Consider the following 23,955-nt stretch of genomic DNA (forward strand, 5'->3'; position numbering starts at 1 on the left):
TTGGCTTTCTGTGCATAAAGAGGGAATCTGCAGAGCGGCTAATGATTTTGAACAGCTCTCGCTTTTTTCCATGATTGAAAGTAAAAATTAGTTGATTGTCCTTGGGTGTTTTGTAGAGTCTCACTAGCAGCAATCAGTTTTAAAAATGGACACCGCCTCCCTCTTTCTCTATCACTCTCCATCTTCTCCACAGTGGGTGTGCAGGTAGAGATATTAAGTGCCCCCCCCTCACCCTCCTCTCCCTCCTCTCCCCCCTCTCGCCCTCGCTTCTCCTCCGTTGCTCTCCACGCCCCTTTGACTGCAATTTTTAAACCATCGAGTGTGCAGGGAGCGAATGAAACTGTGGGTTTCGTCACCCGTCGGGGAAAAAAAGTATAGGAGTAATTGCAACTCCAGCGCGAGGTTATGATGGGTCACATGTAGGGGGAATGTCTAACAGCAGATATACTAATGAGCAGTCGGAAACGAAGCGCGGCTTAATGAAGGGATAGCGGCGGGATCAGAAGTGTCAAAACCTCCATTTAATCCTTGTAACAAACAAACAAAAACACCTAACCAGAGGACGTGCTGCTGTTCTTTGCGTGTCCTCAAAGATATAGTAAAAAAGGGAGCATTTAGATTCAGGATGCAGGCATGTGTTCTGATAAATATTCATTGATTTATTAAAACGTAGCTGGGAGCATTTTGGAGTGGTGACCTTGAGAGGAGCCGAATCTGCAGCTTTTTACTCAGGTAATGGAGGTAACATAGACTGAGGTAGAGTGTGGGTGGATGGACCGAAAGGGAGGACGAGGGCAATGATGCCGCGAAAGAAATAGAAAGTGAGAGCAAGAGAGAAAGAAGAGCTGGTTGAGTGGGAGAGCGAAGGAAAAGGGGGGCCAGGTTGCAGGCACTCTTGACTCTTCTCCTCACAGGCATGCAGATTTAAATGGAGGTCTAACTCTCGGCGCTAGACACTAACGCCCCCATCCACTGTGAGCTAAACTAAACGTTTTCGCCTTCTGCGCCCGGGAGAGATAGGAGGATTTGGAGGGAGGGGGGGAGGGGAGAGGAGGCGTGCAGGTAAGATAGCTTCCTTGAGGGATTTGGATAATGATGTTGGTGATTAGGATGTTTGTTATTATGTTGGCAATGTTTGTGTGAACACCCACCAAAATATATATCTATATAAATAAATAAACCACAATGCACAACAGCACACTGCAGCACAGCAAACAATGATTAAGTGCGGATTCTCAAGGCGTGCATAATGTGAATTTGTAAAGTTTCAACAAAGAAACGCATCATAAATGGGACTAAACATTAAAGAACATAAACACACACTGCACAAACGCATGCATAAGTAATGCTCGCAGAGCACGGCGAGCAAATGCACTCATGCACACACACACAAACACATGCAAATACACTCCATTCTTAATGTCCTGCAGATATTTTCAAACTCTCAACATGTCAAAAAGCCAGATGCAGCAGGACTCCTGGAGTCTTATTCATCATACTTCATTTAGTTCTACTTAAAAACACTTAGGAGGATCTTCCAGTGCAGTGTGACAGGTTGAGAGCCGGATCTCGACAGGATGTGCCGTTACTTTCAGTCTCCCCACTGTTCTCACAGAGTGTGTTACGACAAGATGAGTTCGCTGTCTGGCGAGACATGCTCAGTGAGGTGCACATTACTTACTCAGGTGTGGGTTGATGGGAGCTGTGAAAGAGAGAGGCCAGGGACAGTCATTAGTACATAATATCTTAGCTGTCTGTCAATACATGGAACCAAAAAACGCATCTGGCTGTTATAACGTTTTGTGTGCTCCTCCTACTATTAACTACTATCTACTAATTAGGCACAGAGCTAATAAAAGTCTACATATATAAAACTTGCACACTTTGCTCAGTGCTCTGCTGTCACAGAAGTAAATGAAAGAGGCCCATGGGACGGCTGGAATTATTGTCCTGTGATATTAAAACACTGGAAGCATACGAGAGTGTGCACGCTCCATCTTCGTCGAGCTCTGTTGGTCTCACAGCGCACAAACAAAAAGTAAACACATAGCTAAAGAGGAAGTGAGCCACTTGCACACACGCAATGCGATGATTACTGAGCGGAGGGGAAGAGAGATGTCTGGGATTTAAAGTGGAAAAGGTGACAGCAGTCGTTCTCTGCCCGTTATCAAATGTAAAAGACAGAGGGATTAGGAAGACCAGCCTGACCACATTAATAAGCTTATAGCGAAACTGCTTATCATTATTGCCATTTACCGGCATTGCTGATGTTCTTGTTCAAGGTGACTTCCATTTAGAGTGCTAAGCCTATTTTATACTTCCATTTAGAAGCCAATAAATCATAAAAATGAGTAATCATCGCCGGCAGTTGTCTGCTAATCACTTTTCTGTAACATCCTTGATTCTTTCTGTGTTTTCAACACGACCATTATAGAAACTCTTAGATCAAACACTGATGACTTGAGTCCATGTGAGGCTTCTTTTGCATTCTGCCCACCTAACCGCGGTTCAATGCCTCCCTCATTGATAATTTAAGAGGCTACTGCCGCAGCAAACACAGAAAGGTCAAGGGTATCACACGGAGTTGCAACGAGCCAGTTAGTCGGCACTTCACTTTTTGCAGAGTAAATACCATTTAACCTGTCAAGAAGATTCATGGGCATTTTCATGATCGATTGCTGACCGGCTGAATAGATGCGATACATCAGCTTTACCACAAAACTACGTTGCGCCATGATTTATGAAACCTTGCTGTTCGTGGGGGGAATTGATTTTAATCCAACCAATTAAAGTGAGTAATAACAAATCATTCCTACAAAGGAAAACATGTACTGAGGAGTGTGGAAGCACCGCAGGGCTGGTGGTATTGCTCTTTTAAAAAGCAGAAATGCAAGTAGAGATTTCTGTTTATTGCTCTGCGGTTCATGGAAACGCATGTCCACTTGTTCACTGGCAGTGTGGGGGAAAGAGAAATAATCACAGAGACACACACACAGAGGGAAAGAGAGAGAGAGAGCAAACCATTGCATTTCCAATTAAATCATATAAAACATTCAGTGAGCTGCAACGCTGCAGCTGAAGCCTCACCATGAGGGGGGCACGAGTGTGGAAAGAACAGGCTGCACACCCTCACTGTACAAGAGCTTTCGTATTTTTTTGTGTAACCGATTGTGAAAGTACCTGCATCTAAACACCATGAATTTAGACTGGACTGCACAGAGCGAAGCTGATGAAATGAAAGACTCTGCAGAGAGGGAGGAAATCATCCCGGCTGTTGCAAGGAAAATGTTTTAAATGACAACTTCCAGCCTCAGGCCTGTGAAACGGATGCTGAGTTTTCTGACAAAACTCTATTCTTTCAGCCCACCTCCTGCTCGTCGGCTCTTTCCCTCTCAACATCCCATTTCCTTCAACTTTCCTCACCCCCTCCCAAATGATTCCCGCTGCCCCCCCCCTCCTCCTCCTTCAAGACCATAGTTATGAAAATATGTTTTATTGTCATGTTTTCTTTTTTTACCTGCAGCTTCCTCGGGCTGACTCAAGGTGCCTTAGTCCAGATTAATCTGTCTGCTCGAGCAATGTCTCTACCCCCACTGAGGAAATCAAGCTGAGCACAGACTAGGCCCACAGGCTACTTTACTACTGCTGTGCTTGTGCACACTCTAAAACACACACTCTCTCACACACACGCTCTCTCTCTCTCTCACACACACACACAGATAATTTAGTTTCCAATTCAGAGGACTGTATTGGATATGAGTAAACAAACAGCACATAGCATTAATAATGAGATCTATTATTTCCTCAACCATGTAAAAGAAAGATCTTGTTAGGTATGCTACAGTCCTTACACTCCTGAAACTTGAGTGGACCTCAAACACTCTCTTCAAAATGCATGTTGTTAAAGCATTGTGTGAAAAGCCCTCAAGGAAGCTGCAGAGGCTTCAAAAAACACCTCTGCTTTCTTTCTTAACGTCACAGCACTCTACTTTCCCCTCCGGCTAATAAAAGCCTAAAATAATGATCGAGGATGAAATGTAATTTTGATGCTCCTCAAGATAAACAGTCCCCGTTAATGCAGTGAAGTGAAGTGAGCTTTTCAATGCGGCGCGTTGGAAACTTTTGTTGTGACGGGTCATGCCCTTGACCCACGTAATATGTGCACACCCTCCTCCTTTCTGGTTTCAGGACAAAACAAACTGCTGCTTGATGCTTGAGTGCCTTCCATCCAAATTGCCTAATTTTGATTGAAACACAAAGTGAGCTCATTGACCGCCAAAGGACAGCGGTCCATAGAGGCCGTTACGGATACAAACACTGACTTCATCTTGGCAGGATTCCCTGTCCACTGGCTTGCGGCTGTATTACGAAGCAGCAGACAATTCCATGGCGGCAGCCAAGTTTTCTCATAGACATCAGCAGCCCAGCTTCTTCTTCTTCTTTTTTTTTTTTTTACTGACCTCATATAATCCACACTCTCCGAGATTCTCATCCATCATGTTTAGGGGGTCTGGGTGGGTGCCATGACGTTCTGAGAAAGCCCTGTCACGGCTTCACAGCTCCAACCATCAGTTGGAGTAATAACAGCATGGACAAATGTAATTCGGCAATCTTCCCCTCATGTCTCTGACAAAAATAACACTAGCGACATCACGCTATTGTGCCCCTCAATCAAATCATTGCTGCCTAACAGAGGATGTAACTGTTTTGCAGTAACACACACAACCCCACTGACACAGCCGGCCTATGTCCAACAATTTCCTCCGTGTTATCCTCATCTTGCATCAGTCTGCATGTGACACACTGATGCAAGCGCGTCCTTAATGGACTTCCACATGGATTAGCTGTGCTGTGGTTTAAATAGTAAGTAGAGGATTGAGACAAAAATTAGGGGAGAAAAACAGCAAAGTGCCTATTTCTAAGGGAGAGTTAGATGAGAAGATTGATACCACTGCCAGGTCTATACATTAAATATGAAGCTGGAGCCAGAGGGAGCATATCTATGTTCTCAAGGTCCTGTGTGCCCAGGATGCTACGCTACCAGGGTCTTATGTTCCCTAGTTCAATATGTCAACACACATTAATCATCCTATTGTGTTTGGGCCAAATAACCCTAACCCTAGAGCTTGGGAACATAGGACCCTGGGAAAACATATTCAGTACACTGAACTGGGGAACACACTGTCGGACACTTGGAACATAAGACACTGGGAACATGCGACACTGGGAACACAGGCCTTTAGACCATAAGACACTGGGAACATAGGCCTTTAGACCATAAGACACTGGGAACACAGGCCTTTAGACCATAAGACACTGGGAACATAGGACACTGGGAACATAGGCCTTTAGACCATAAGACACTGCGAACATAAGACACTGGGAGAGCACACGTGGGAACCATCGTCAGTCCAACGAACATAGGACCCTGGGAATGTAGGACTGACTGAGAGCCAGCAGCTGGTTAGGTTAGCTTAGCTTAGCACAAAGACTTTAAACAGCAGGGAGAAACAGCTGACTTGATTCTGACTATCATTCCTCTTGGGATCACTAACAAACATATTTTTAGCCTTTTGCTTGATTGAGCCCAAATTTAAAAGCAAAAGTAGACTCCAGTCACTGCTCCCAGGTACACAAGAACACAGGGAAAAGATAGCCGCTACATTATATTTACAGTCTACTAACCCTTGAAAGGTGGACATGATGCAATTATTTTTCAGTATTTGATCATATTATCATGAATATTGTTATTTTAAAAACCCTGCATATTATATTATACTGACCTCCCTCAGGAACCCTATGTTGCAAGCTTGAGGCCAAGGTTTTCAAAAAACACATAAATTATAAAATATATTAAATTCAGACACTGTTTCACTGAGTTCTCCGGTAAACACAGAGTTGAGACTCAGACCGAACAAAAGCTCAGACAGGGATTACACTGAACCGCCAATGGCCGAACGGTAACCCCAACACCTCAGCTCACCAGATCTGAGTATTTGATGTAAGATTTAGTGGCTTTTGACTTGTGGACACACATCTAACAGTTTATGTCACTACGAGCTGCATAAAAATGGAAAAATTAAAAAAATTGCAGTGTTTTGCCACAACAGGTTTTCAACATTAAATCCTTCGTCTTGGAGGAAAACAGAGAGAGAGAGAGAGAGGAGCGCTATGAGGAAGCATCAAACAGATGCTGAGTTTGTCACTGCAGCAAAATTCAAAGGAGTATCTTTGGAGCTTGGTGACACAACCATCCTTCATCCTACAGCTAGGGACACTGTAACCGCTATTGTGTTTTCTTGCCAACTCGCAGAAAAGCTGCTACCATCGGCTTTATGTTCATCAAAATGATCGCTTGGCCTTTTGGGCAATGATGAGCAAACTACTTCGATTTTAAGGCCTTATATTAAAACTTCACAGAAGGACAGCAATTCATATCCTTACAGGTAAAACGCAGGATATTAGTCATATTTCCTTAGTTTGCTGCGCGTTTCTACACACCCACATTCATCTTCGGGGACACGGGGAGCTCTAGTGAAAGACAGGAAGCACCGTGTTCGCCATCGCACAGTAAGCATTAATAGATGTGCAAACACAGAGGAACAAATACTCACATTCACACCTGAAGGTTATCTAGAAGCATAACTTCTTATGTGTTTTTAAATGGTTGGAGGAGGCCAAAGCAAACATGGGATCAATGTGCAAACTCCCCGCTGTAAGAACCAAGCTCACAAAACAGTGCTACAACTCTGATGAAAACCATCACGGTCACATACTCACAGACTATGAGGCTGTGCTATAAATGTATAATAATGTGCTATAATAGTGAGAATATACAAGTAAAACTAAGAGGTAGAGAAAGAAAAAGAAATGGGACTTACAACAACATATGTCCCGGCTGCAAGGTAAACTATACAGTTTTGTACTTCCTGAGTGCCAGTTCACAAATGTGCAGAGTGGTGCATTTCTTCGCACACCTGGGAATGGAAAAACCTAACCTAACCTCAGACAATCAAAAATCTTAAAAATGGGAGCAGGGTTACTTCTAAAGAAACTATGAAACTTTAACAGCCTGCTCAGGTTTCTGGAGCACTGCCTGCTATTCACATACTGTAAGTGTGTCTTTAGCTAAAGTGACAAAGATTAAAATCAGAGACTCAAACAAGCGGCAGAAGATTTAGAGACAAGCCAAGACGAGGTTTTGCTGTTAAAGTACAAAAAAATGAACTTCAGTGTTTTATACTGATGAAAAATGAAACAAAATCTGCATCGATTGTGAACATTTATCAAATGTCTTTGCCAACTACTCTTAACTTCACCAATAAACAGCATTATTTCTTGTTTTTTGCAGCTGTGGAGTAGCTCCTCATAATCCTTTGTGCACTGAATTGTGGGAGAAAAGTGTCAACAGTGCACTGAAAAATCAAGGCTATTTAGCATTTCACACTAACTGTTGTCAGTCTACTAATTTTGTCACTTTTTCAGCGTAAACACATTTTGAGATTTATTATGCTGTATGGATTTGGGGCAAAGGTAAAGAAATTGAGGTTTTGGCATTAGCTGACTGGCATCAGCTGCTTTAGTCAGGCCTCACAATCATTGGCTGATTCACCAGCTGAAGAGTGCTTGAGAGCTTCTCAAAAGCAAAATGTTCTCCACTAAATTTAGCTGAATAATAGGTAGATACAAGGGTCTCCGCTCCACGTACAGATACAAGAGCAACTGGGTTTCTCCTGCTCACAAGAAAATATTACATTACATTCATATAACCGGAGATAGAATGGAGCCCTGATGTAAACTGATTTATTACAGCCACATATAGCATAATTCATTTCCCTGTTCCCCACTGAGTGTGACGGGAAGGCGTTGACAGAGCTGATCATGGACTGTATACCACATGTCAGTCAGGACGTGCTACCGGACACGTTCTCTGAGCAGAGTGGATCTGCTCAGTCTTACATTAGACAGCTACAGTGACGCCGGGCTCTGCGTGGGAGAACAGAGCAGCCCTAGAGTGATAATTAGTCCAGTCTCTTGTTGGGCAGCCAATTCGCACATCAGCATTGGCTCTCCTTTTTCACTTATATATTTTTTTTTACTTTCTTCCTCTGTGTCTTCTTTTTTACCCCCATTCCCAACTTGGCTGCCTCCATCTCTCCTTAATCAGCCTCGGTTCTCTTCAATTCACCTCGACTGATTGATTGAATTCAGCAGAATTCAATTCAAGGTTCAGGGGGAGAGTCCACATAATATCACATACCACTACAAAACTAAGATCAGAGAAAGTTTATCTGCCTCTCTCTTCCTCTTTTTCCGAATTCTCTTTTCTCCAGCAGTGATGAGCTGCAGTAAAACTGAATAATTCACCATTGCAGCAGTTTCGCTCAGGAAACCTCAGCAGTCAGTGTTAGACAGAAAACTGTCAGGCAGTTTGTTTCTGAAAATGTACATCTCAAGCACCTGTGCATCTGTTCACTGGCACTGCTGGGCCGACAGTGGATACTAATGTAGCTTTTGTATTTTAGCAAGTCTGTTGTCCCACAGGCTGAAGGATGCACCTCCATTTGCAAGGAGCTATTTCATTCTGTAGAGAAAATACCTTGTGTTTTGATGTTTTATTATTGCCTAGACAGGCTGGCATGCCATACAGTGCAGTACACATCATCTCCGTGATGTCCTTCTGCCTGCTATTCTATTACAAGAGACCTGATTCAAAACCTACAACCAAATTATACAATATGACAGCAGTAAACATGTTATTGTCCTCTCTGGTTCGCACAGTGGGATTCTATTTTGTTGGAAAGGAGATGTGGGGGTTGGCGAGGCCACAGACCTTTAAAAATACCTGTAATACGAAATCGAAAAAGCTTTTTGTTAAATGAAAAACATCCCTGGAGACAAACCACATCCTCTCGAAAAAAAGATAAGAGGGAATCACACACACAAGAAATACATTGTTTTGAGGGAAAACTCAGGAAAGCAAAACGTGACTCATCTTTGACCTGCTCAGTCAGGTCTCATGACACAAAACTACATGTTTGAGTCATCTGATGCTTTGATGTCATGGTGGTCTCTCATGCACAGAAACAACAAGTTAGCGTTCTGCCCCGGGCTGGGACAGACTTAACTCAGGCAAAAAAAAAAAAAAGGTCATGAGAAGGAGATGGTTAGTCAGTTGATCAGCATTCATTCAAACTGGCAAAGAAGCAAAGCAAGCTGATTTCAAGCTGTCGTCTCATGACTGAATGTGTTGAGATCTAATTCAAATATTATGATGACTCCTTCCTCACATATATAATAAACGAAACTGATCATAATCGCGGTGATGGTGATAGAAATGTTGATACTAGACTGAACTTGTGTCATGACACAGAAGCACAAACTCTGGCTGGAGTTCATATTTCTGAGTGAGCTGAAGGATAACATCACAAGCTGTCGTTGTAATTCCTCCAACTGTGCAACCACATGTTTAAACAGAAGATTAAAGAGAATATATCCCTCCTGTGTCTCCCCTGCCCAGGTTTCTCTACATTTCTCCTCCAAAAAAGCCGTCCCTTGAGTTAATATACAGCACTCACCGCTGTAAGTGACAATCCGGATGGTGGAGTCACCCTCTCCAAAACGTGTGATGGGGGTGAGGCGCACCTCGTAGGATTCAGGCTTTATGAGCTCGGTCAGGTTGTGTGTCATGAGCTCTCCTTTGTTGATTGCCACGTCCACAGGGATCTCCTGCTCCCACCAGCGCTGCAACCCCATCTGGATAGGAAGAGGAACCACAAGAAGTTTAGATTATTAAAATCACAAGACACAATCAATTTATACAGAACCTAAAGCATCAACATCAACCACAGCCTGATACTAAACATGTCTATTTAGTATAAGCTTCACCCAGAGGTTTCAGAAAGTTGAGGTACAACATTATCCTGTAACCTATAAGTCATCGTATAGCATGTTTTTTCTCCCCTACTGTTTTGATTTAATGTAAATGCTTTTTTGTTTCACATTACACTGAAAACACACTGAAGACAAGACAAGTTATGTCCCTCCAGTATTGACCGATATGGCCGAACCCTCTGTTAAAGACAACAGAATGAGGTTTTTAGCTATAAAAACTAATTTAATTGATAAAGGAAGTCTTAGACTGCAGGCTAAATCTCTTGTTTTGAGTTGTTTTTATCAGACACTCTGTTCATTGTTTGAAAAACACCTCAAGTTAACTTCGGCTCTCAAGGTTAATCAGGCTTGTATTTGGTTTGGACCCAAGGGCAATCGTTGGCAAACAGCACTTCTAACATCTCTGCTGGTCACGCTAGAAAAATGAACTCACAACACTTGAACTTCCTGAGCATCTCAAAGACCATCTTTGTAGAGTTTGGGCCACTCATGCCCACCGGACCAGAGCTTGCTTAAGTTTAATACCAACATGGGAATTTGCTCCTTATGTTCTGTGCTGGCAGGAGTCTCAATACGTTGATTTCATTGCATGCTAAATGCCACATATTTCAGGTGGCTATAATCAAAACATTTTATATCAACAATGGATCAACTGAATACTTGTATGTGAAAATAATAACCATCATTAATCACAGATCACCTTATATTACATGCATGTTTCGATTATGTTTGTTACTGATAGCAACCACACACACATATTGTATTGCATGCACGCACATCTTATTATGTGTCCTCAGATATTGAGCTATGCCTGGCGGCATTCAGTCTGGTCTCGAGTAACCTCCAAGGAAGAACCCTGGCAGATGTTTCATGTGTAGACTTCTAGTCAAGCAGGTACACAGAGTCATTGGACTGCTTAAGTATGGTGAAATCGACTTGTTTACGCCAAAAACAATGAGTCATAAGTACAAATCCCCTCAAACGCCCCACTTTGCTGTTCTAGACCCTGTGAACTGTATGCGTTACATTGACGGGTGTCTCTCTTTTGCTATGTTCTCTGGAAGTAGAGCAGGTCGTCCAGGTCGCTGGCTTCCCTGGCTGCACGTCGAAGTGTCCTGAACCGCAAATTGCTCCTGATGAGCCTCTGCCATCAGTGTATGAATGGGTGAATGTCATAAGTGTTGTAAAGCGCTTGTGGGGGGGTCAGTAGACCAGAAAAGCTCTATAGAATGAATGATGGTTGTTATAAAGTGTTATCAAGCGGTCTCTCGTTGTGACACTGTGGAGCATTGAGCTGCTACAGAACCAATTATTTCACCCTGGAGATGGTTGAGACCAAAGGCGAACCCTGCCACCTGAACTCCTGATTTTATCATTATATCAAGGACCAAACTGAAAATCAGTCTTGGTCGTCATAGAAAACTGCAGCACATTTATATAAGATCATTCATGGAAAAAAAAAAAAGTATCTGATGGAGAACATCTATAAAAAAGGTACCAAGCTGAATTACAGTCTTTTAACATTGAGTCATAACAACCAAGTCCTTTAAATTTAAACTGCATACTTTATTTTTTGTAGCTGTGTGTTATATCCAACATAAACCTAACAACAATCCATACAACACAACCCCCCACTAATGATTTTATATTCAGTATGACCACAAAAAGACAGTATGAACAGTACAAAGGACATTCCCGCTCCTGGGGAACATGTTGCTGTATGACCACAGCAAGTATGCATCCCCTTCACCACGTTGTGTCTCATCAGAGAGCTAACCTTGTTTATAGATATTTGTGTGATCCGCCAACATTAAATGCTACACAACAAGAAAACATTTTTTTTCTTCCTCTGTAAGCTGTTGACAGCTAGCTGCTCATTAGCCACATTTACTTCCGAAGCAGCTTCCAGCCTCTGAATTCAATGACTGCCATTAGCAAGCAGCAGAGATTTTCTTATATTTGCTGAGAGAAAAATCCCTGATTCACTCTTCCCTTTAAAAGACATGCTTCAGTCTGCATTACTGTACTCGCAATACAGGCATTTTGCTAGTACACTACGGACAGAACCTTTTCCGCTCTGTGCTTGATTGTCTTAAAAGTTGCTTTCTTTAATCATGCTCTACAAAGTCGTGCTATCCCTTTCTACAGAGACCTTCAACCGACAGCAACTTTATATCTCGTCTTTGAGACAAGCGGACCCGTCTTTGGGTGACTAAGCTCAGGTATCACACAAAAAATTAGCTCTTGCTTTTCATGTCTTGCGATACGTTACAGCCGCTCGGAAAATTCAAAGAAACAAAACGAGGGCTTGTTGCTGCATTTGCTGGGGGGCAAAGAGAAGAGAGAAGTAGGGTACATCTTATCCTTGAGAATCACTTTAAGGGGAAGAGCAGCACAAAGACAAGTTACAGCTTCTGCATCACAATTAGTGACTTTACGTGCCCTTCTCAGTCAAAGGAAAAGAGGAAGTGTGGTACTAGCAGGAGAGACAGAGATAGAGTGAATGAAGGTGTGATGGCAGTGAAGCAGAGTCGGTGTGTGTGTGTGTGTGTTTGTGTGTGTGAACAATACTAATTAAGTAATTACTTAGAGCCTGGATGATCCACAATTATGGGGTGCAAGTTTTCATCGCCATTAGTTTGCAGGTAAATAGAGTGTTTTGTCTGCCATTGGTAATTGCAGATGGAGCAGCTGTCCCTGCCTATCCTTTGAACATTTTTGCTATCATCTAAAGTACAAAAGGCAGGGCAGCTAATTGCGATAAATTACACAGTGTTCTTCTCTAAGTATATGTATGTGTGTTTAAACACCCTGGAAGGAGATGGTATCGGTTTAAGAATATTTGATATTTTCAAAAAAGAGTGAAAAGAACCTTTTTATGCAAATGATGAGAAAAAAAAGTAAACCTGCTGTCCGCAGCTCGAGACACAGGACTGTGTGAAAAATAACATCCTGTTTTGTTCATTTTTGGCTGTGTGGATTATGTCTGCAGACCGGTGCGGAGGGGTTGCAGGTGCCGAAAGCGATGGGCTACTTTTCTGTGTCTGCAGCGATAGGCAGGTGCAAGATTGACAAGCTGCACATGACAAACTACATTATGTATTATACATTAGTTGTGGTGCTGCACCTGTTCTCATTAATGGACTGTGAGGAGGGGTATTGTTCAAGGACAAAACAAAAAAAAAGAAGCAAAGACGATGATGTAAATTGACAGCTTTGACCGTTTGACCAAAGTGGACCGTGTTTCTGTTTTCTGATGCCAAGAAGAGGCAGGTTAGCACAGTGAAATGAGAGCGGCCACAGCAGTCTTTAACGCATTATTCATGTCGGTTTAACTTCAACGATCAGTCATTTAATTCATTAGTCAAGACTATTATGATAATCATTTATTTTATTTACCTTTTGGACTGTTGGTTGGACTGAAGAAGCAATTTTAAGACGTCATTTTGGGATCTGGGAAATTGTGATGAGCATTTTAACTATCGTGACAATAACACTGATCGTTAATGAAAACTGGAATGGCACTCAGTAGATTGCGTAACTCCACCAAGGCCCAACAGTTCCCTTTAATTCAATCAAGCCTAATCCAATATCAAACTTGTTAGCCCTGTATCACTCTAAATATTAAACCACCCATAACTGCTTAAGCAACTGAAGTTCACCAGATCCAAGCTCTGCATCAAATTGTACTCGCTCACAGATACTAAATACGGTGAATTTCTTTTAAGATTCAGGCATTATTCTCTGAGAAATTAAGGAAAATGTTGAAAAATGGCTTAACTTTCAATGTTAAAGAAAGTGAGAAAAAAAATCCTGGCTCCATCCAAAAGTTAAGGGGGTCTATTCTGGGCCGAGACCCATCCGTCATCCAAGTTTAGTGGAAAACATCCAGTAGTTATTGTGTAATCCTGCTGACAAACCAACAAGCCAACAAACAGACAGGTGAAAAGCCTCAGCCTCCTTGGCGGAGGTAATATTTGTCAGTCGTAGCTCTATTAGCCCACTTTTTATCTTTCCTGGAGGAAATAAAACAAACCTAAACACAAACCAACATATATAATTTTGCTTGTGGATATGTGTTTTCTTTATTTTGATTTCTTCTAGTTGAGTCCCATTTATCGAGCATGAGTTTGTTAGGGCAAAGCTCTGAGGTTGCGCTTGCATTGAAAAATAGCTACATAATACATGCTTAACAATCACTGGCTTATTCATCAAGTGCTCGGAAACCAACTCACCGGGAACGTCTAGACCTATTCATGCCGGTGTACAGTGTGGCCATTATAGCCTTCTATTTTTCACAGTCTGCCTATATGCTCCCTCTACCACCACAAGGTCCTCTTGCACCATCAGTCTGGCATTGTAGATGTAACTGAGTGTTTTGGTCACGGATGTGTTCGGTGATTATTTGCTCCCTTAAAAACTGAAACCAAATCAAACTACACTACCATTTTCTAGAAGTAAAAATCAGCCATTTGTTATCAGTTTATATTATATTTAATAAAACAACTTTTTTTTTTTTTAATTATAGAAAATCTTACAAAACAATTAATGTAAGATTTGGGAAACATATGTAATAGTGTCCCAATTAAGCTCTAATGAAACAAGCAGACTGTGAGTCTACATCTGCACTTTACGTCTATTTAAATGTTATTACTTTATAGAATTAATACAATGTTCTTAGTGCTTTAGTGTGAAAGAAAGCCCTTTATATGCCTCAGAAAAAAAATCATTACAATGGATTTAATGCCAGGTTGTAATGGGAGGACCCTGTCACTTGGAGGATGAGGATGTCTTGGGGTTTGTATCTTACCTCATTACTGTCCCTGCACCACTTTGCTTTCTTTGCTTAAGTTGAGGTAGTTAAGGTGGTGCAGTGCTGTGAGCATAAATAACATGTATTTATGTGTGTAGCTGTACATCAGTTTTGGAGAACAGCATCTAATTGGGTAAAGAATGTCTAATAGGGGGACTGGTGTGTGTCTGTGTGTGTGTGTGTGTCCAAAGCTTCAGGCAGATGGAGGCCTTAAATGTTATTCTTGGCCAAATGTCGCCTCAAGCTCCAAATAACAAGAGGAAGCATATAGTTCAATTTTCCTCATACCATAAAGGAATTGAGCTAAAAGGTGCATATCAAATCAAACTTAAGATGTTGATTGAGAAAAAACATTGAACTTTTCAGACATTTTGAATCATGCACACACTTACTGCCTTATGGATTTTGCACCTTTGTTTTCGTTCCCATTAATGTTCACTGAATCACCACGTCTGCGCTCAATTACAGTTTCTGTTTACATCCCATTACCTTTCTTTCTCTGCATTTTCCCCACAGAGGCAGAGAGCCATATTGATTTAATTTCATTTGATTGTGGTAGTTCAGGGTTTTTTTTTTTTCATTTTATTTTTTATGGCAACTTCAAAAAACAGCAGGATTGATCAAAGCGATAGCGGGGGCCAAAAAGAAACACAGGCGCAATCAAAGTGATGGTGTAATCTTAGACGAGATGATCTAATGTAGATTGCCTGCATGTAATTAGTGTGGCTCCTATTGATCTTGCTCGCACACCCCTGACTTGACAGATCAATTGAAAAAGACGCAGTAGGAGGCGGAGGAGGAGGAGGCTTGAAGAAGCAGCTCCAAGATTGGCAAGATGTAGATTGAAAAAGTTATCTAACAGGGGGATGGAGATGGGCAATCAAGCCTCTGGACAGCAGTGAAGGTTTTCTACAGTATCAAAACAAGGGCAGATGTCACACCTTCCCTCTGAAACCTTGACAGGTGCGGTGATTTGTGTTTTGTGATTCTCGCCCGCGCATGCCTTTCAGCTAGAGCTTCACTCCCCATCTCCCGTTCTGCCAGACTGTCTCTCACAAGGTTACTGGACGGTAACACAAAGCAATCCATTACAGAGGCATAAGGTCTACCAGCGCTAAGTATTAATTCAAAGGTAGCGAGAGAAAATGATAATTCCAAGGGAATGGCAGGGGAGCTGCTGCTGGATCTATAAATAGATCGAAGTGGTGTAGTCCACATGCCGAGGTTTTCTTTACTGCACCACTTTTCCACAGTCAGGCCGGGGGTGTCTCTGCATTTATTTGTTTACATAAGGAGCCTCTCCTCCTCCTCATTTATCTCTGGTGCTCCCTCATTTCTTGCTCACTGACACTTTTGTTCTGCCTCTTTCCTGTCTCAACTGGAAGACATTTGAAAAAAAACCTTATCATCAGTCTAAATCAATACTCAAAGCTAATTCTCCATCAATCACAGAGGGCACACAGTTTAGTAAATCCTGCGCAAAAGTTTGTGAATTTCTCCGACGGCATGAATCTCTTTCATCTGAGACAATAGAGGAGATGTTGCTGTGCCTGGCAGGAAGGAAATAATGGTCACAAAATGTACCCTCTTGAGATATCAAGGCAAGAAGGTGGAGAGAAATTAATTTGCCCCAAAACAATGATTGTCTGCTAAAATAGACTGTGGGGTTGTGATGTTCTTCTTTTTTTAATAAACAAATGCCGAAGAAGGTTGAAATGTTAATGCGATTTCTGAATTAACTGCGGGTTCGTTCTAGCACGGATGCAGACATAATAATCTGTTGACAAAAAAACAAAATAAAATGTGCGCGGGACTAGCTGAAAATAGGGAAAAAGCAAATGTATATTCCTGGCAAGTTTTCAGACACATGCCTGGCAAGCGCAAACAAACACGGGCTCCACGAGCACAGCATCATTTATTACCGAACAGACCAAGTGAGATAGTTGACAGAAAAATCATTGCGCTGCACAAACATAACTGGTTTAGAGTGTGTTTTCAAGCTCCGATTCCTTGAGGGTGTAGTGTGAAACAAACATGAAATTATATTATTCATTGCAAGCACAACTGTCAGGGTATGCTCACTAATTCGGAGCAGAACTGAGATGGATTTAGAAATTGCAGCATGTGTTATATATATATATATATATATGCGGTTTTATTTCACCTGAAAACCTGAAAATCTGTGGCGTTAACGGAGCTAGTTCACTATTTAAAACTTCATGTAAAGTGACGGTGGTGCCACACCTGCTGCTGTAAGTGTAAAAAAAAACAACTGAAGATTAAATGTGCTGCATACTACCATGGGGAGAGAGAGAGAGAGAGAAAGAAAGAGAGAGAGAGAGAGAGGAAGGTACACATTGATTGCCAAAGAGAGAAAATCCAACCATGCCATCCATCAATGCTGCAAGCCTGTCATCTGTGGAGTTTACTTGAGAAGCAGGGAAAACAGGAACTATGCTTGCTCTTTCTCTCTGCGGGGTTCCCTTCCACTCCTCCGACTGAGCTTCTGATGGAGAGCGAAAACAGAAGCAATTCGCGGAAACCACAGAACTCATTGAAACGACTGAACCTGACAGGTTCTTAGTCATCCTGCCCGGCCCGCAGAGGCTCATTCACATCCTCAAAAACTGCCGAATAAGACAGACAATGAATCGAAAAGGCGTAAGATTTGGCGCTGTCAAACGGAATAAAACAAGCAGGCGCAAGCTGTGCAAACACTTCTATCACATGCTCAGATTGGCAATAAGAGAGGCTTTTATTGCCCCGTAGCACAAAATGACTCTAATTCATCTATGAGGGGTCGAAAAGTGGCTGACCAATACTGATGACTCAAACGTTATTGTAGCAGGCGCCAACATTTCAGGCTTTAAAAACTTGTCTTCTGGTCTGTAACAAAAGAGCTCGGTGGGACTGGATAACACTTTTCGGGCCAACGAGCATCTGAATGATGCAACCATAGGTTAAACGGAAAAGAAGAGAACAAATCAGCAGACAGGAGGTTGAGCATTGAGATACCCAACGTGCACGCAGGGAATTTCCTTAACACAAAGATTTTTCTATGCATTTTGGCGTTTGAGGCCACTGAAAATGGACCTTTGGGGAAACTTCCAGGGTGAAAATAGAAACTGAGATTTTTTTGGAAATGATGACGCAGACACCCACATTTGCTTCCTGATAGGGCCATATCAATGTACCCTGTAGTATGTGTCATGATATTGTGGCGTATTGTTGATCTTATTATTGCCCATTTCAAAAGACGAACACAGAAAATGAAAATAAAAGGATGGAAAAGAAAGACAAAAGCAGCTGCTATAAATGTGTTAAAAATAGCACTATCCAGGAGGATTCTGTGAAAAGCAATCATGTCTCCCGGACTCAATCATAGTATTTTCTGTATCCAAGCAACCAACCACGGAGTGGCCATATGATGATGTCTTCAGGTGTGTTAGTATTAATGGAGAAAATGGATAATGGACAGGAATTGTTTTTGTTTTAACACCCCGTCTCCAAAAATACCCGTGGCCTCAGTCATCCTACCTGTCTGATGCCGAGTCTGTAGGCAACAATGCGGTCCACGGCGTTGGGGTTCATCTGGGTCCACTGCAGCTTGAAGCCGTAGACTCTGGGCCTGTTCTGCCACAGGGGGCTGTAGGTGTCATAGTAGAACTCTGGAGGGTAGGCCTTTCCTGGAGAGAGAGCAGATACAATACTTTAAAGCTGCTTTAATGCTCATTTAAACATTTTAAAACACCTACCCACCTACAAGGTTCTCAAGACGGCATTAAAGTGCTATTTCAACAATCTAGTCTTGTATTTCCACAGAATTGAGGCACTTGTGGGAAACTGCTACAAAAGATTGTAGCAGTTTCTGGTAGACTCTACAGTCAAGCTTCATAAACACTGATTATATCTTTCCACAGCTCCCTTCAGAGAAATGGAAGTATAGTCATGTCCTCACACGTAATATCATCAAGGTTGTTCGTCCTGTGGCAGCTCATAATAACGCTGCTCGGTGACTAGCTCTTATTTCGCAGCTGAACGGAGCTTTTTGTGATGTTACATGCCATAAAACCTGTCAGATGCTAATCTTACTTACGGTGACTTTTTATTAACGCCGTTTGTTTCTTATTTAATTTATTGTTCCTTCAGGTACACCGCTATAGGCCAGGATGAATTACTCATCGTTAAATTATAGCAATATTTCAATTTCATTCACATACAGTAAATTAGAGGAGGCACCAACTGTTCATGCTACAGTTAACTGTCTTTAAAGCAGTGGTAATAACAATCTTTTATAAAAGCACCTATTTCTATTTTAACATTTTTCCAACAAAGCTGGAAACCAGACTCATTGAAAGAGTTTGGGCCAAAGCCGAGGCCAGAACCACCCCCGCAGTGGATATTATGCAAACGCTTTTACAGGAATACCTGCCCTGATGAGTATCCTGATCTTGACCTGCCAAACTGGTGAAGTGTCCCTTTATTATTGGCCCTGTGCAGTGAATAGACACATTATGAACAATCTTTTCTCATTATGCTTTTGAATGAATAGTGACATAATGTCATAACCTGAAACCTGACGAAGGTCACTTACGAACAAGAAACTCTGAAAAGCTTTGGTGAGCATCCCGTCTGAAGTGGTTGCACAACCACGACCAAGTAACAAACCTTTTCAAATCAATATGGGATCTCTGCGTTTCCAGAGACTTGGATTATGACAGACAAGCTGTATGGAGCCATATTTATGGGCATTTCTTTCCAGGCATTTTGTTACGTTTCAACAAAAGTCCCTATCTAAGTCACGTGTTTAGTTGAACGCTGCCACGCTGTTTTGCTGTGAAGCTCCAGAAGCGTTTAGTGGACGACAAAACTTCACCTGACTTTCCATCGATATGGGAGTGAGAGGATAATAATAAGTTAATTTTTCATTTTTTAAGCAGCCCCATTACAGCTGCACGACTGTCTCACAGTATCTATTGCACTCGTTTGTGTATGTTTTAGCCTAAAGATCCCAGAGACACGTTTGTAGAAGGAATCATATGACAGATCTCGGAAAAAGAGCTGATCATTAAGTATTTGCATGATTTTTTTTGAAAGGTCAGTGTAATTGGGTGTATAACTTAGATATGAATTACAACAGCAACCTTAATTGTTGTTATTATCATTATTTTGACATCACAATTATTTGCTTGCATCCGTACACAAGCTCTGCTCTGCTGCAGTGTTATTTTTCACAGGCATTTATTTTATACTTCAGTGTAAATGTTTCATTTGTTAACATAGTGAGACTTCTTAAAAGCCAAAAAAAGGACCGCTGCATTAACATGACAAAGATGTACAGTGTCTTTCATCTTCACTGTATTCTGGTTGCTCTATTTTTTCCCCTCGCTATAAGATATTCCTTGTAGCTCCTACTGTACGTATGAATTTTCCCTCAAGGATCATTAAAGTTTCATTGTATGTTACGTGACATACAGTACTTTCATGGTATTGAATCAAAGCGTGCACCAGATTGTAGCATGTCTCATGAATATTACCCAACATCGTTAAGTGTCTGTCCCATGTGTGCTAGATACCTGTTCACTCACACAAATAATTTCATACAGCTGGGTTTGGACTACCGCTGAGATCACCTCAAACCTTTTCTTTCAGTAGCACTGCTTGCTTTCTTTGAATCTGTTACCTGAATGAATCTTTCAACTTCTCAGCTCGGTTTACAGTCTGCAAACTGATTTCTGACAGCTAAAGAGGGAGCTGACAGAACATTGTATTTCAATCAAGATCAAGAAACAAGCTCACAGGATGACCTTCCAGGCATAGAATAGTAATTCACCCCGGTCCCTCTGTTATTTGGGCTTGTTTGTTGAAGGATGACAATACCCAGGGCAGCTGATTTTTAATAGCCATGGAGGAGACAGCAGAGCGGCCATTGTTAGCTCAAACAAAAGCAGCAGCAGTGGGACTTGGTGTGACTGTGCAGTAATGCGGTGTATGTCAGGCAACTGGACCAACCTGTCAAGTGAGTTTATGTTATTGATTAGCTATAATGGCATTTTTCTACTGAACAGTGATGTGAGCCTCGGTGTGAGCAGGTCCTCGACCCATTATGAGTCGTTTTGTTTGATTCTAGACATGACGCTGAGGAGCACGGACGTGGGAAGTGCGTCGCAGGTGGGTGTGTAAATGGGTCAGTCTATGTACTGTAATTACACAATTGTAAATGGCGTGCTAGATTCATGTGTTTTGTATTAATTTGAATGACTACTTATCAACAACAATTTACACCAAGAGAGCAGACAGCAAACTGGATCACCAACATCAACAACCACATCAACTTGAGGATGAAGAGGTGGAGAAATTTCCCAGACTCCCTAAAAAAAACATGAAACTTTGTGAGTTGCTGAGTTAGAAGAAACTTGATAACTGTTGTGAAACGCTGTCTATGACAAATTTGATATAATTGGGGCCTTCTTGTAAATCCGGCAAATGTTATATTATAATATATGTTACAAATTGAATATTAAAATAAGTATAGTCATCCGTGTATTCAATAGTAATGAATGAGCTTGTGTCTGAGTGCCACAGATGGGGTAACTAAGTCATTAAAGTACTGAGATATGGACAGCACATTGTTGGTTTTGGTCTTTTAATGGGATTTGTTGACAATAAGACAAATATAGAATAAATCCAGCCTAATCCTTTAAAGACAATTCATATGAGGTTAGACGAAGCCAATCAGTGCTCGGGGAATCTGACTCAGTGCACACTCAGCTGCGTAATCACGCCACATTAGCTGTAAGTGATGTGAGATGCCAAGATTATGGGTTGTCTTGAGATAAAATCCATACCATGATATGGAGCAAACACTGCTGAAATTACAGGGGAAAACATTATCCATAACACACGGGCAAATTTCATCATTTCTTTGATTGCATTGTAGAAGTTAAGCCGTAACACATGCACTTCAGATGTAATCATTCAAACTAAGTGAGGTGCATTTGTAGGAGGAAAATAACACAATTAGTGGGTTTTTTTCAGCCTCTGACTGGTTTGATCAATTCTCATAATCGTCCAAGAAAATAAGTCAAAATCAACACGGAGAGCGTTTGTTCTGCTTTTTTGGAAAATAAATCCGGTTAATGATGCTTTGGGCAGCCTACTGCAGATCACTTGGCCTTTACATGGATGAGGCCATTTAAAATACAATAGTGTAATCTGAGGGAAAGGAACGCCTGTCCATCAGCCAGATAAAATCATTCAGAGAGAAAAACAACAAGCCGGAGCAAGAAAAACACCGTTAATAATTAAACAATGTGATTCATTTTTAAATGTTTTCATGTTTGGGGTAAGAAATTCACCTCGCAACGTTGAGATGTTGAAGGCAAGTTGAACCTTTCTGTTTCATAACCGAAGATGCTATCACGCAAACTGCCTCTGTGGCTCGCCCAGATGCTAATGCAATAAAAACAATGCAAGGACAAATACTGTCTGCACTTCACTTGGCAGCTCTTCTCCGTATAGAGCCAGCTGTGTTTACAGCACACTGTACAGTAAATGTTACATAAGCCAGCCTGGCACATACTGTCAGCCTCGTTCATGCAGTTCATACTGTACAGTGAGGCAAGAGGCTGTAATTTGCTGCAGAGCAAAGGCAGGAAGGGATAATTAAACTGCCTCACATTGTATGTTTTCACAAGATTCCCACACGGACTCTACTTAAGCGACACACTGAAAGGATTCTCTTCATACAAGTGAGCACTGTGCCTCCTAAAAACGCTACGTTCATTTAGCGAAGGCGTTTTCAAGTATTCTGCTACATTAGCTGCGTCTTATTTTGAAATAAATCTTTAAAGATACATTTCTTAGACCACATCTACAGCAGAGGCACCGACATTGACACGTACTCTCGTTTATTCAAACGCTTAATGCAATGTCATGAAGCAAAAATGGCATTCACTCCAAAATAATACGTTAAGTGTGGTGAAGCACATTACCTAACCCACTTAGACTCCTTGAAACAGATAACCCTGGGTGGGAGACATCAAACATAAAGTACAGAAGGCTTAATTGATTTTTTGAAAATCCTGTTTATAACAGCAGAACCAATGCAATGACTAATAACAGCTCTGTGAAACCCTTCAGGCAAGAAGTTGACCTTGTTTGCAGACTTCCTTCTTATTTTTTAAGGTTTTCTGAACATGTTTTCTTCTTCAGGAAAACACTTTGTCCCACCATATGGCGAGCCTTTGCTATATGGTGCTGGGTTGATGTGTGACGTAGGCTTTTGTGGCAGAAATGATGCTTACATATGGACGCACAGCTGGCTGAGACTAACCCAACAACACCGCAGGAGCAGCTAACTGACTGTAGGGAGAAGACATTAGAAGACTGGGTGGTAATTGCCTGGTTGTGTCCTTCTGGGACACAGAATGAAATCTCTCTGGATTTTCTTTTCTTTAAGGGCAGCGGCAGTGAACTTGTAATGAGTCACTTCCACCCATTCTATTCAGCTAATTCTTCTCGCCTCCTCGTCTAATTCACTTGAGAAAAAACAAACAAAGAAACCCCAGATAGATTTCTAATCGGTGATCATATTAAGTGGGATTGAATTTTATTCGTCCTGACCGGCTGTGACTTCTGATTTTTATCCTTCTTGGCCAGCATAATAGTGAGGCTGCTCTGGAGTGACTAATCTTATGATATTGTATTGATATAAAAGAAGCAGAACACCGGAACATATGCCAGAAAGAAATACATAAAAACAGCAGAACAGATTGTGTCTGTCCTTCAGGCCTGACAGTCTGATCACAGATAACATTATTCATATGCTGCCTTTTTACTCTGACCACGCAACGTCAGTCATTACTACATACAGGATCCGTCAATGTCAGCATGTCTCTTTGAGCTGCGGAAAGTATTCAACATCATCCGCCATTTACAGCGGCGGAGAAGTTCAACCAAAGTGAACTTGGCACAATAAAGGCAGATAGCCGAGTTACTAAAAAGCCATGTCTGTTCAGTGCAAACCAAGACTGATAAGGCTTTAAACCCCTGAGATAGAGGAGTGCGCCAGTTTGAAAGGTAAAATCAATTTAGTTTCTTGCTTTTACTTGAAGATATGAAAAATGATAAAGACGAAAATAACACACATCAGCTTGTACTACTCTAGCTTAAAAAAAAAAACCCCAAGAGGCCTATTTAAAACACACCTCAAAGAGCCAAACGAACATACAAAAAAACAAATCAAG

General features: G+C 41.6%; 1 protein-coding gene across 11 annotated transcripts in view; it reads right to left on the reverse strand.

The window, feature by feature from the left end:
* The window catches only part of LOC311272102 (MAM domain-containing glycosylphosphatidylinositol anchor protein 2), a 256,023-nt gene that overhangs the window by 23,597 nt on the left and 208,471 nt on the right, over positions 1-23,955 (reverse strand). For all 11 annotated transcript variants that reach the window (XM_084378258.1, XM_084378256.1, XM_084378254.1 and 8 more), the window contains 3 exons: positions 18,245-18,393; positions 9,579-9,756; positions 1,682-1,702 (listed from right to left, as the gene is read on the reverse strand). In XM_084378258.1, the coding sequence (XP_084234384.1) occupies positions 1,682-1,702; positions 9,579-9,756; positions 18,245-18,393 (348 nt within the window). The remainder of the gene's footprint in view (positions 1-1,681; positions 1,703-9,578; positions 9,757-18,244; positions 18,394-23,955) is intronic.

Source organism: Pagrus pagrus, assembly GCF_965226575.1.
Source record: "Pagrus pagrus genome assembly, chromosome: 16".
In the NCBI taxonomy this organism is placed as follows: domain Eukaryota; kingdom Metazoa; phylum Chordata; class Actinopteri; order Spariformes; family Sparidae; genus Pagrus; species Pagrus pagrus.